The sequence below is a fragment of the Vombatus ursinus genome, unplaced genomic scaffold (assembly GCF_900497805.2).
Source record: "Vombatus ursinus unplaced genomic scaffold, bare-nosed wombat genome assembly UNPS02014812.1, whole genome shotgun sequence".
NCBI classification, from domain to species: Eukaryota; Metazoa; Chordata; class Mammalia; order Diprotodontia; family Vombatidae; genus Vombatus; species Vombatus ursinus.
In genome coordinates, this window is record NW_020954590.1 from 4,321,816 (window position 1) to 4,334,811 (window position 12,996).

Sequence of the window (12,996 nt, forward strand, 5' to 3'; positions counted from 1 at the left end):
TCTGTGTGATAATAAACTTGGCAATATGAGCTAACATTGCTTTTAAAAAATAATGCAATTCTTGGGCTGCATAGGAAAACAAACAAACAAAAAAACCATCATATCCAGATCAAGGGAGATATAATTAACTGTGCCACCATACTTGGTGCTAGGCAGATTTAGTCAAACTAATGTTATTTAGATCCTCTAGAATATTATTTTCAGAATGATATGACATATTTTAGGCATGATGCATAACACATGGCAAACTGGACTGTATCCGATAGAGGTGACCAGCATGAGAGATTTGGAAACCATGTTCTAAGGAACAGCTAAAGAAACTAGTGATATTTGGGGTATGGCAACTTTCTTCAAATATTTGAAGGGCTATCATGTAGAAATGAGATTAGAATTATTCTTTCTAACTCTTGGCTTCAGAGGGCAGAACTAGGATCGATGAATAAATTACAGAGACATTTTTTGGCTTAATGTAAGAAAGAAAATTCTAACATCTATAGCTATTCAATAGCAGAATGGACTATGTTAAAAAGTAATGGCATTTCCTGTCAAAGGACATATTAAAATAAAGGGTGAAATGACCACTTGTCAGAGCTGTTGTTCTAAGGATTAATTATACTGTTAATTAGGATATCAGACTAGAGGATGCTAAGTTCCCTTCCATCTCTAGGATGATAAGATTCTATGATAATAAGCTCATCAATACTATATTTAGGATTTCTGATACTTATATGAACATTTGAAATAAATAAGTGATGGTTTTACTTCGACTTTTGATAAAGAATAGATAGAAAATCACTTCAGCATTTTGCAGAATATAGTACAGAAATATAGGTCATTTGGCAAACATTTTAAGCAGTTGTCAGTACTTCTGGCTTCATAATACTGTTTTATGATCATTTTAAAAGTCTCACTCATTAATCCAGCTCACCACCACCTCTCTCCATGTCCCCCAAATGGGTAAAAGTTCTTACCACAGAAATGGAGTTTGACAGCAGTGTTCCATCTTGGCCCAGCATGTTGGATACAGTGATTTCAGGTAGGTTCATATTTTGCGGATGGAATGGAAGCAGCCCATTATGGTTCATTGGGTGACAAAGAGGGTGGTAACCAGACTCTACCTCATTTAGGTGCACCAGCGAGTGGTCAGGTAGTGAAGGGGGTGTAATTGGAGGAATGTTAAAGTCTTCACTTTCAAGGCTTGGGCCAGGGTAAGACTGTGAAATGAAAATAAGAATATTGTTGAAAATCATCACACACACATGAGCATGCCCTCATATAACCCGCTTATATGTTACTTCAGGCAGTAGCATCAATTTAGCAAACAGAACATTTCAAACACTCATAGATTCTCCTGTTGCAGTTTGGCTATTATGCATGGAGGGAAAGTGCCTCAGAGGCATAAGCCTGTCTGGTATGCACATAGCCTCCATTAGGCAGGTTTTTTTCCTCCCAAAAAGCTGAAATCAAACAGATTTCAAGGGTCCCATTAAAATTTTCCAGAGTCTTAATCTAGCTGAATACCTTTTTCATGGGAATTGTGGGGAAGGAAAGCAATTTATGAAATTAATGTTTGATCAAATGTGCTTCATAGGGCTCCCTACAGCTCAGATCATGGGCTGTAATAAAATGAATTGCAGAAACTTTTAGGTTTTGAAAAAACCCATATACTCACCTTTCTACTGGAAAAAAAAACCACATCATAACAATAGAGAAGTTACTTGCGCATATTGTGGTATAGCTTCATTGAAAGCATGATATACAAAACCAAAAATAAACAAAACATAAATAGTGTTACAATTAAAATTAAGATAAACTGAGGCACAAGCTTCAACCATAATCAAATTATTAGCAAAGCATAAATTTGCCAGTATACAGGGTCTCAGCCTCCTCAGCAAACTAGAACTCCAAATGAGAGCTAATGGATCATTTTTTATAGACAAAAAGAGCATCCAAATAAATAGAAGGCAACTTCATAGATGGGGAAGACAAGATGATTGCTACAAAGTTAGATGCACCATAGACATGGTGAATAATTTGATTGGCTGGAAATCAGGAATGCAGGGATAGCCACAACCTCTCCTTCCATCTTGCTAGGAAATTCTAATTGATTAGTCTACCTACAAGAATAACTAATGGTACATACAGAGATAACAGATTTCCTTTAATTGTACAAGGACAACTAGTGGTATAGAGATAACAGGTTTGTTTTAATTAAAGTGATTTATAGGAAAACTGAACTTTTAAACTCAGAGAGGAAGAAACTGAACTTCTTAACCTATGAACTTCCAAACTTAATTCAAAGACAAAGAAATATGGCTTAGGCAGTTACACAAAATAGTGGCAGAGATACAGAATAGATGCAATTACAAAATGGAATCAATTTTTATTTTTTCAATAGGAAGGCCTATTTTTAGCTGCAAATTCAAATGGAGATAGTTTTCTTGGTTTCAGACTATTAACATTCACTTCTATGAATTCTTTTCCTTGGGAATCAAGTCAAAACTAAATATTGCAGTTAACCTAAATTAATTTTTACAGATTTTAGAAAATAGTAACAATACAAATTAAGGCATAGGAATTAATCAGTGAAATAACAACTAATGATATTTATGCTTTCCCCTGGAAGGTGTCATCAGAGAAAACTATGGTAATGGAAGAGTATTTGGGAGATTTTAGCTCAAAAGAGAAAATGGCAATATTCAAAGAGAATTAAGAAAAATTATATAATAAGAAGAGCATATGAAACAATACTGATGAACATATCTGTGGACAAACATGTTTACTTGGAGCAGGTGGTATTATAAGGAGAGACAATTTCAGTCCCAATATTTTCATGCATCCTATTATTTGACTTGAGAGAAGCTTTCCAGTCTTCAGGATCATCAATAACAAGTTTTACCTTGTATAATGTAACATAACACTGCATGCTGAGATAGATAGGCAAGATTTTCAATGGTCATGCAGGAGGGCAGCCAGAAAGTGAAAGCCAAAGACAGTAGTTAGAAGGTAGTCATTGGGAGCTCTGCCATTAAGCTTCATGCAATAGCTTCCAAGAGCCTGGGGTTATTTTCTCCAGATGGTGTCTATTTGTCTAACAGAAAGAAAATCTTTGAATCGCACTTGCTAAATGTTTTACAAGTTCTGATATATTTATTTAGGTGCTGCTAGAAGACATGATTAAATGAAGAGCTACTAGTAACATCTGGAACTGAGGCAGGTCCTGAAGAGCAGGAAGTGTGTGTGTGTGTGTGTGTGTGTGTGTGTGTGTGTGTGTGCGCGTGCGCGCGCTTGCGTGCACAATGGGAGATTAGAGAGAGTTTGGAGGGCGGAATGAAGGAGAAGCTTAATTCAGCCTTGGAGATAGAATCTTAAAATGTAAAAACCAAGAAGAAATGACCAGATACAATGTTTTCCCTATTTCTTAGTTATTTCAAAAGCTTAGAGCGCATGCCATTAATTTGAGGAAATACACTGTTAGTGATATGTATAATTTTAAATTTAATTCTTACTTGTCATCAACTAGATTACCTTCAGGCTCTGGGTTTCTGAGCTTGTGCTAATTTTCAGGGCTGCTTTTGGCTTTGGTGTGGTTTTAACATGAGCAATGGCATGAAGGGTGGTCTAATAGAGAGGAAGCAGATTTTCTCTTTTTGCAAAGGGGGAATTTTACATAGAACATGTAATTGCTGTATACTGAAGGAGTATCTGAGTCTTCTCCCAGAGCTGCTCTCTCCCTTAATCTTATATTTATGTGGAAGGGCTATGCTAATATTTGGGTTTCTTATCTTTGAATCATAGACTTTTAAAGTTGAAAGAGATGACCTTAGAGGTCATCTAGTCCTACTTGAAGCATGAATCCTTTCTTATCAAAGTGGCAAGTTTTGGATTTCATGATGTTTATCTTTAAGTAGCTATGGGGAAAAAAAGGGTTGCTGTTTGATCTTTCACCGAATGAGGCAGAAGCACTATAATAACAAAGGGGAAATAAGGTTCTGGTTTTAAAAAGAGATACTTAAACCTACGAAAATACTCAATGATACTCTCTTTAGTGTATGGTGTCTTTCTGTAATAGAATTTTCCTGGTAGTTAGGTTTTAATTTGTGGTGTTTCAAAGGGAGGTTTAATTGGTATCACTTTACATTCAGTGATAACAATTGTACTGCAATTTAACTCAGCTACATGGTTATTTTCATGTAATTACACATTAACTTCATTTAACCCATGTAATTACATACCAGAACCGCAGATTCCCACAACTTAACCAGAAATGGGTAGTTAGAGTGATCATTAAATATAACTGTACAAGGTTACTAAGCAGCTTCTACTTGTGACAAAGAAATTTTTTTGAAAATCATGATATAGTTATTTTGTACACGTCTGTTATGGTATAATTGGAGCCATGTAATTATATAGTGGCATTTATATCTAGATGTACCAATACTGACAAAGAACTAACTATGATGTCAGATTAACTTTACTGGAAATCTTTATGTGTGTGTGGAAATGAATTAGGAAATCTATAAAAATGTCTTTGTAAGACACATCTGTCCTATGATAAAGGTTTTATGAAACTAACAGAGCTAAGTTCCATGTTAACCACATTTCGCTGGGTTTTTTTTAGGGAACACAGAATTAAAAAGGATGTTAAAGACAATCTGGTCTGATTCCTTATATTATTGATGAGGACACTGAGGTCACACTCAAGGTCACACAAGTAAATAGATAAACTAGGATTCAAACAAGTTCTCAGGTTCCAAATAGAATGTTCTTTCCACTAGACCAAATTTCTTCCATACATCTCAAAGTCATAATGATGATGACAATTCTTTTAAGGGTTACAAATCAGTTAAGAGGATGATTAAGGACATGTGGTTTACAAATTTCCATTTTACATAAGACTGACTAAATGCCTTCTATTCCGAGAACATTTGAATTTGTCAGTTGACACCATGATGCTATTCGTTGATGTTCGAAGGTATAAGCAATCAACCAAATGCATCAAGTGAGAGATGATTAGTCTGTAGGAAGTAGTAAGAACCAGAGGGTTATTTGACATCTGATAATTCACTTTGGTGCCTCACTATGGCTACTGCTGGCCTATAGTACAATGCGTAGTCTGTGCTATGTTCCATGACTCTGGGAGAAGGACATTCCCATTAGAACCATTGTGAAATCACAGATCTCTTTTGTCTTTCAGTTCCTTTTTCATGATTGCTATTGAAGAATGGCAACAAAAACAACAGCAACAATAAGAATAGATAATTCACATTTTATGGCACTTCATGGTTTTTAATGGACTTTCTTTAAAACAACTTTGTGAGGTAAGAAGTGTAAGAATGATGATCCTCAATTTGCAAAGAGATTAAAAGACTTGCCCAGCTAGAAGTTTCAGAACTAGAACTTGAATCAAAGTCTTTTGAGGAAGTATAGAGTTTCTGTGCAGTTTATAACTTCAGGATTTTTTTCTCTACAGCTAGGACTCTTGAACAGGGCATCTGTTTGAGAAAGCTTTGGAGTGAAGGAATGGAGGGAGGAGAATGTTTATACAGGCAATATGATGATGATACCTGACCTACTAGGGCTGCTGAGGTTCAAGGCAGGCAATTTTGTGTTCATAATAGTAATTTTAAAAAAAGCCATTTATTAAGTGCCTACTCTGTGCAAAGCACTATGCTAAATATGGGGATACAATGGCAAAAAAAAAAGTTCCTGCCCTCAAGAAGCTTACAATCTAATAGGCATGAACGTATGAGTAGAGTCTTTAGGGCTGAAGTCAGCTTCCAGGAGCAAGCAAAAAACAAAAACAACCCCAAAACAAAACAAAAAACAGAGGGCAGACCTCTAATAAGCAGTTAGCATAGAATAGAAAGACAGGAGAACTGGCAAGCAGATCACAGAACTGTGGACAGCCCAATGATGGGAGTGATATCTTTCTGATTTGAAGCTTTTATCTTTTTATCTGAATTTATAAAGAGTTTGAAGGACCATTACCATGTTAGTACAAGTTCTGTATGTTGTTGGGAGAAGGGGTCATTATACCTGGACTTTTAAGTATCTGTGTCATACAGAAAAATATGCAAAATCTTTTCCATTTTATGTAAAAAAATCTTTTTTATCTTTAGTGATCATCTTTATCTCTTACTTAGTTCAGATTTTTCCCCCTAGACATAGTTATGTAAAGTATCTACCTTTTATAAATTTATCTAGGGGGAGAATTTTCCTTAACCATATTCTTCTGAAAATTTTTTTGGTAACTCATTTAATATTTAGTCTGTGAATCCATTTTGAGTTTATTATGGTATACAGAGTAATATGATGGTCTGAACCTAAGTTTTGCTAAATGGCATTCTAGTTTTCCCATTGATTCTTGTCAAATTGGGAATATGTCACCAAGTACAGCATAATTTGAGGTCCAGAAGTGCTATTTTCCCTTCTTTCCTACTTTTTCGTATTTCTTCCCTTTAAATTCTAGATCTTCTGTCATTCCAAATGAATTTGGTCATTATTTTATCTAAGTTTTTAAATTAATCTTTTGGTAGTTTAATTGGTATTGCACGAAATATACAATTTAGGTAGTAACACCATTTTCCTTATATTGGTTCTATCCAGTCATGAGCAATGAATATTTCTCCAGTTCTTTAAATTGCTCATTATTTTTTTGAAGAACATTTTGTAATTATATTAAAACAAACCTTTCATATATCTTGCAATTTGCAGTTATTTTGTAGGGGACTTCCATTTCTATTATTTCCTCCTGGATGTTGTTTCTCCCCTTCCCCCAAAAAAGGGGGAATACAAAGAAGTCTTCAAACAATAGGTGGGGAAGCTTAACTTTAATTCCTGGAAAAATTCTATAGCTTATTATCAAAGGAGTGGTTTGTAAAGTGATCATTATAAACTATCCTAGTGTTAGACCAATTCATTTCCCTTTGCGAAAAGATCACCAGAATGGTACATTGTGAAAGTTCCACATGTATGATATACCTGTATAACCTGTCCTTGTGGGCAAAATGAAGGTATATAGGCTGAATAAAAGTAGAACTGTAAATTTGGAACTGGGTTGACCCATCAGACATAAACAGCAGTGGCGTGCCATAGCCCCTGTCGTTGGCCCTGTACTATTTGATACTTGTCAATGATTTGGACAAAGCCATAGATGACATTTGTTTCACATTTCTGGATAAAAGGAAATCACTACTGTCCCTACTACTACCAGGCACAACTACTACATACTGTTCCTCTATGTGCTAAACTCTGCATTCAAAAATTTACACCATTACTGAGTTTTGTAAACAAGTGTATTTTTTCTTTAGCTGGATGTATATTATCTAGTTATCAGTTTCCTGAACTTTATAAAGCAAGTTTGCATTTTAGGGTTATAATTGGCAATTTTAACTTTATGAATTTATAAAAACATGAGTAATGATGGAAGACTGACTTTATTGAAGAATAGTTATGAAGACAAGGTTAAACAAGGTCCAGAGATCCAAAACTGGAAAGATTGTTAGCCCTCCAAGAAACTGGAATTCAGGCTAATGACAATTAAACACAACTTATAACATACATCCTCCAAATTGTCACATGACAAATAAGTATCTGAGGAGAGATTTGAGTCCAGGCCTTCCTTTCTCCAAGTCTACTATGTTACTTACTAGAAAATAAATTGAATATCAGAATATGGATACAAAAGATTTTAGCAGGCTAAAAAAATGGCTAATGAAATGAAGTTTAATAGGAATAAAATGCAAAAACTTACTTTTGTGTTAAAAAATCAAATGAACAAATGCAGGATGAGAGAAATATGGCTAGACAAGAGTTCATGTGGAAAAGATCCGAAGATACTAGTTATCCATATGCTAGCTAACTATAACTCAAGGATGTGACACGGCTGCCCCTAAACTATGCGACTTTAGGCTACTTAGAAGCAGTGAGTCCAGAAAGAGGGAGATTAGAGGTCTCCTACATTAGAGACTGCCCTGGCTAGATCACAGCTGGATTATAGTGTTTCGTTCTAGGTATCACATTTTAGGATGGCTCCTGATACATATGAACAAGTCCAGAAAACCAAATACATTTAGCAAATAATCTGAATTTTAGGAAAGCATTTGTTAAAGTCAATCGTGTTCTCACTATTAGCACAGTGGAAAGACTTGAGCTATCACAGAATAATAATAAGGATTCAGACCCGTAGTCATGAATGAGGCAGGATGCATTTTAACATGAAATGAGGTCTCTGGTGAGTTGCACTAGGGATCTGTGCTTGGTTTTGTACTACTTAATATTCTTATCTCTGAAAAAGGCATATATGTATTCATATATGTGTATGTATGTATGTACGTATATATCCTTGTGAAATTTTCAGATGACACAAAGTTGGAAAAGATGGTACAGCTACCATAATCAGAATGCGACAAGTTAGAGTCCTGAGCTGAATCTAATAAAATGGCATTCAACAGAGATGAAAGCAAAATTTTGCACAAGTTCAAAAAATCAATTTCACAAATACCACAGAGTAGGGGATACATGGTTAGATAACAATTTTTTTTGGACAAAATTTTGGAGATTTGAGTGGACTGCAAGCTTTATTTGAGTTCTATATGAGGGGATGAGAACTGATGAAAGCCATCCGTGAATATTTGAAGGGCTATCATGTGAAAGAGATTAGACTTGTGTAACTTGATCCTGGAATGCAGAACCATGATATTAGAGAAGGGGTGGGTGGGTGTTGTATAAAGCAGACTTGATACAAGGGGAAAAAATCTGCGAATCAAAGCTGTTTAAAAATAGAATGGGGTGCCCTGGCATGGTAGGTATTCTCTCAATTGGGGCTTTTATGCAGTGGCTTAATGATCATTTATTAGGGATGTTATTAGCAAAATTTCAGCATATACCAGATGATGTTTAAGGTCCCTTTCCATTCCTGGATCCTATGGTCTACTCCCCTTCCCTGCTGCCATAGTTTTAATGGAATGAGATCAAATTCTATAAATTAACAATAAAAAGAGACTGGAAAGTTTTGTATGCAGGGAATAGGGACAGGATTCTATACTGAGTGTTGATAAATATGGAATATTGAAGTCACCACTCAGGGCTAGTTTGGATTTCTTTGTGTTGTATCTTCTCCAGCATCTGCTCGATTCCCTGTGTTGGTCTGGGTAATTCAGTGGTGAATTCAATCAAGAGTGATCTTTTCCTGGTAACTTGGTGCAAACAAGAATATTAATTTATTAATTTGCAATAAAAAGTATACTTAAGAGGGAGTGGATAGAATAGTGAATAGATTCTGTAGTAGATAAAAGATGAGACTTGGAATTAAGAGAACCTAGGTTTGACTCCTACCTCAGACAATTATTAGCTGTTCAACCCTGGGCAAACCACTAAACTTTTCTGGGCCTCAGTTTTTTCATTGTAAAGTTGGGGGATGGGACTGATTTTGCTAATTTTTAAGGCGTCTTCTAGCTATCATCTATGATCCATGGTCTTCTTAGTGCCCCAGGCAACTTGCTAAAATTAAAAAGTACAGAGAATTTACTGTGTATCTATCAACCCCAAAGGAAAATATATATATATATATATATATATATATATATATATATATATATATACACATATATATATATATACACACGTGTCTTAAAAAATCCAAAACAAACCAAGTCAAATCAAATCATCAAATTGATTATGCAACAAATTACTTTCCTGTTCCCTGACAAGACCTCCCCTCCTTAGAAAGATCATGATGAAGAAGCCCTATTAATGATCCAGTCCTTCTGGTGAGAATGGAATTCAGAGACCATGGGGTTAGTAATCTTTTCTTTTGAATTAGATTAGTTTGTGATGGATCACCTTGCCCCAGTCTAGGGCAGGATATCTGTCCTGAAAACCATACCTGTATAAACTAAACATTCTCCTTGAGATGATATCTACTGACTATGGATGCATTACCTATGTCCTTGTTGCAAGATTCCAATTTCACATACAAACCATCTAATTTTCATCACTTCATCTCATTTATTGAAGGTTTCATTTCTGTCATCATTTTGCTTCCACATTCTCAACCATGTTCAAAGCCAATATTTTACATATCTCATCCCTAGGTTTAGTGTTTCCCTTTTTTCTCTGTACCATTCACATTCTTTTTTGCTATAGGTATGCTGATGTATGTGGAAGCGCAATGTTAACTTATGCAGACTTTCCTCTTGACTACAGATATTTCTCATACTAATTTACGCTGACGAGAATCAAAGAAGAAAAATTTCTTCTTAACCTTTCCTATCTTCTTTTTTCTACATGATTCTTTGCATCTATAGGCCTCTGTCCACCCAGAACAATCAGCATACAGAACATTATCTTTGATGACAGGAAGTCTTATTATCAAAAAGTCAGACTTCACAAAATGTTAGAGCTGAAAGGCACCTTAATCTAGTCCACTTCCCCATTTTACAGATATCAATTTATGGAGGGCCTGAGAAGTTAAACTTCTAGGTCAAGATTACAGAGGTGATAATAAGTAGAACCAAGATTCAATTCCAAGACCTCTTATTCCAAATCCAACACTATTCCTACTATATCACAGCTTTTCTTATAGGGTAAATTTGCTTCTGTGAGCGTACACATAATCATGAATAAATTTAACTCACTATAGATATGCTATCACATCTTAAAATGTTTTTCATTTTGAAAGGAAAAATGGCATTACAGGTAAACATGTATAGGATGTCTTAATTTTTAATCTGTAACATATATCCTTAATACCAAGAGTAAGTAAATGCTATTTTAAAATATTTAATCTTTTTTACAGCTCTTTTTCATGGTTCAAATAATTAAAGAAGGAAGAGGTCATTAGAATATAAAAATAAGTGGACTCTATATACATTCTGAAATTACAATAATATAGGAAAATATCTCTCCCTCCTCCCATGTTCCCCCAAGAGTTTGAAAAAGATCAGTGTATCTCTCATTTTTTTTTCCCCTCAAGGGTGGAGGGGGACCTTCAGAAGTAAGTATTTTTCAGCTTCTTTTGTCTCTGCATGAACCAAGTTTGATAGCTTGAGACTATAATGTATTACTGTGGCAACCTTCGGTCTGTTACATAAATCATCTGAACATTCAGCAAGAACTGTCCAACAGTGCCATTCATGTGCTCAATCCAACGATCCTGCAAACAATTTTTTTGTCTTCCTTCACATGTTAGACAATGGCAATAAATCACATTCATTTATAAAAACACACAATGTACTAATTTATCAAGCAACAGTTATCAAAATATATGATTGTAGAAGGTACAGCTTTTGTTTCATTGTGTACATCAATTTTTCTTTTTCAGGTTAGGCAAAGGGCAATGCCTCAAGAAACCATTAATTTTCTGACATGACATTCATTCACTCAATAGATATTTACCCAGGGCCTACTGTGTGCATGACCATGTGTGGAAAAAATAAAATTGTAAAAGGGGGTATTCTGGAAAGGTGCCACAAAGTTCAGGTGATGGCAGGATGAGGTGGGTAAAGGTTATCTGGAAGCTAGAGATCAGGCAGATCTGCAAGGGATAAGACAGGCAACTGGAAAATGTCCAAGGGGCAATTTTAGCTTGTACCTAAAATTACATTTTATTGACTCTGAAGCACAAAGGGAGATTTTCTTCAGAGGTTTGTTGTCTAGGGACAAAGCTTCCTTATGAAACCTATTCAAAAGTTTGTTTCAAGTTGTCTATCTCTTGTCTATCACTGTCAAGTTCAGGATTTCCGATAGTGTTTTTTTCTCCCTCGTCTATATACTGTCTTCCCTGGTTTCCTTCTGTGCTTATCTCAAATTCTACCTTCTTCAAGAGGACTTTCCCAGTGATTCCACTGCTACCAGTGTCTTCTCCCTGAAATTGCCTCCCATTTGCACGGTATTTATCTTGTGTATATATGGTTGTCTGCAGGTTGATTTCCCCACTAAAATGTGAGCTTCTCAAGTCAGGGACCAAGTTTTTCCCCTTTCTTTCTATTCCCTGTGCTTAGCATAGCACCCAGAACATAGTAAGCAGATAACCAAATCTTGGGAACTGACTGACTGAATTGATCTGCACTGGTTCTTGTTTCATCTGAAGCTCAGTGCAATGGACATCAATCATAACCCCAGACTAATAGCTTAGAGCCATGAGTAGTCTACTAGGGTTAATTACTCAGAGTCCTGTGTCCAAGCTTCTTTTCCAGAGTTGCCTCCTTATCCTCTGTGAATCTGGTATCATCTACTAGGGTTTCCCTACTGGGGAGGTAGCCATCTTAGCATCCGCCTTGCCATGTGGACAAAGTCCAGGTATTGTGACAAGTTTATTCGCAGTGAATGATGAGCTCTCTGCGGCAAGGTCTTGGGCCATGGCCATGACTGATGTCAGGGGCAAAACCCCCATCGTGGGAATTCATTGTTTTGTCACAGCAAGTGATCGATTTCTGGGGTTCAGGAATAGTATATGTGGATAGATAGGGATTTTCAAGCAATCAGAGGATTTAGAGCTAGAAGAGATCTCAGAGATCAACTGGTCTGACACCTTCATTTTACAGAAAAAGAAACTGAAGCCCAGAGATATTATGCAACTTGTCCTTGCCCCTCTGATGCCATTCCTCTTCCACCTCCATTAGAATGAATTTCTTAAGGTCAGGGACTATTTCATTTTCTTTTGTCTTTGTATCCATACCACCCGGCACAGTGCCTTGTTTATAGTGGGTGCTAAGTCAATGGCTTGAAAGTAACATCAAACAACTGGTAAAAGGCATATCTGGGAATCCAACTCAGGTTTTTGGATTCCCAATCCCATGTTCTCTCCACAACTCACTGTGTTACTATTCAGGGACCTGGAGTTACCATGTACTCAAAACAATTGGCGACTATTCCTGGTTATGACTCTGATGAATCCTTGATCTTGTTTGTATGAGTACGCTATATACCTTTGTAGATTTTAACCTCTCCATGTCTTCTCATCTTAGGCAATACTTGTCCATGTCTCCTTCT

The 12,996-nt window shown here is 36.0% G+C and overlaps 1 protein-coding gene across 1 annotated transcript in view; it reads right to left on the reverse strand.

Annotated features, from left to right (window-relative positions):
* The window catches only part of LOC114053720 (thymocyte selection-associated high mobility group box protein TOX), a 371,079-nt gene that overhangs the window by 166,969 nt on the left and 191,114 nt on the right, over positions 1-12,996 (reverse strand). Inside the window, exon 3 of the mRNA XM_027876850.1 lies at positions 972-1,214. Within this exon, the coding sequence (XP_027732651.1) occupies positions 972-1,214 (243 nt within the window). The remainder of the gene's footprint in view (positions 1-971; positions 1,215-12,996) is intronic.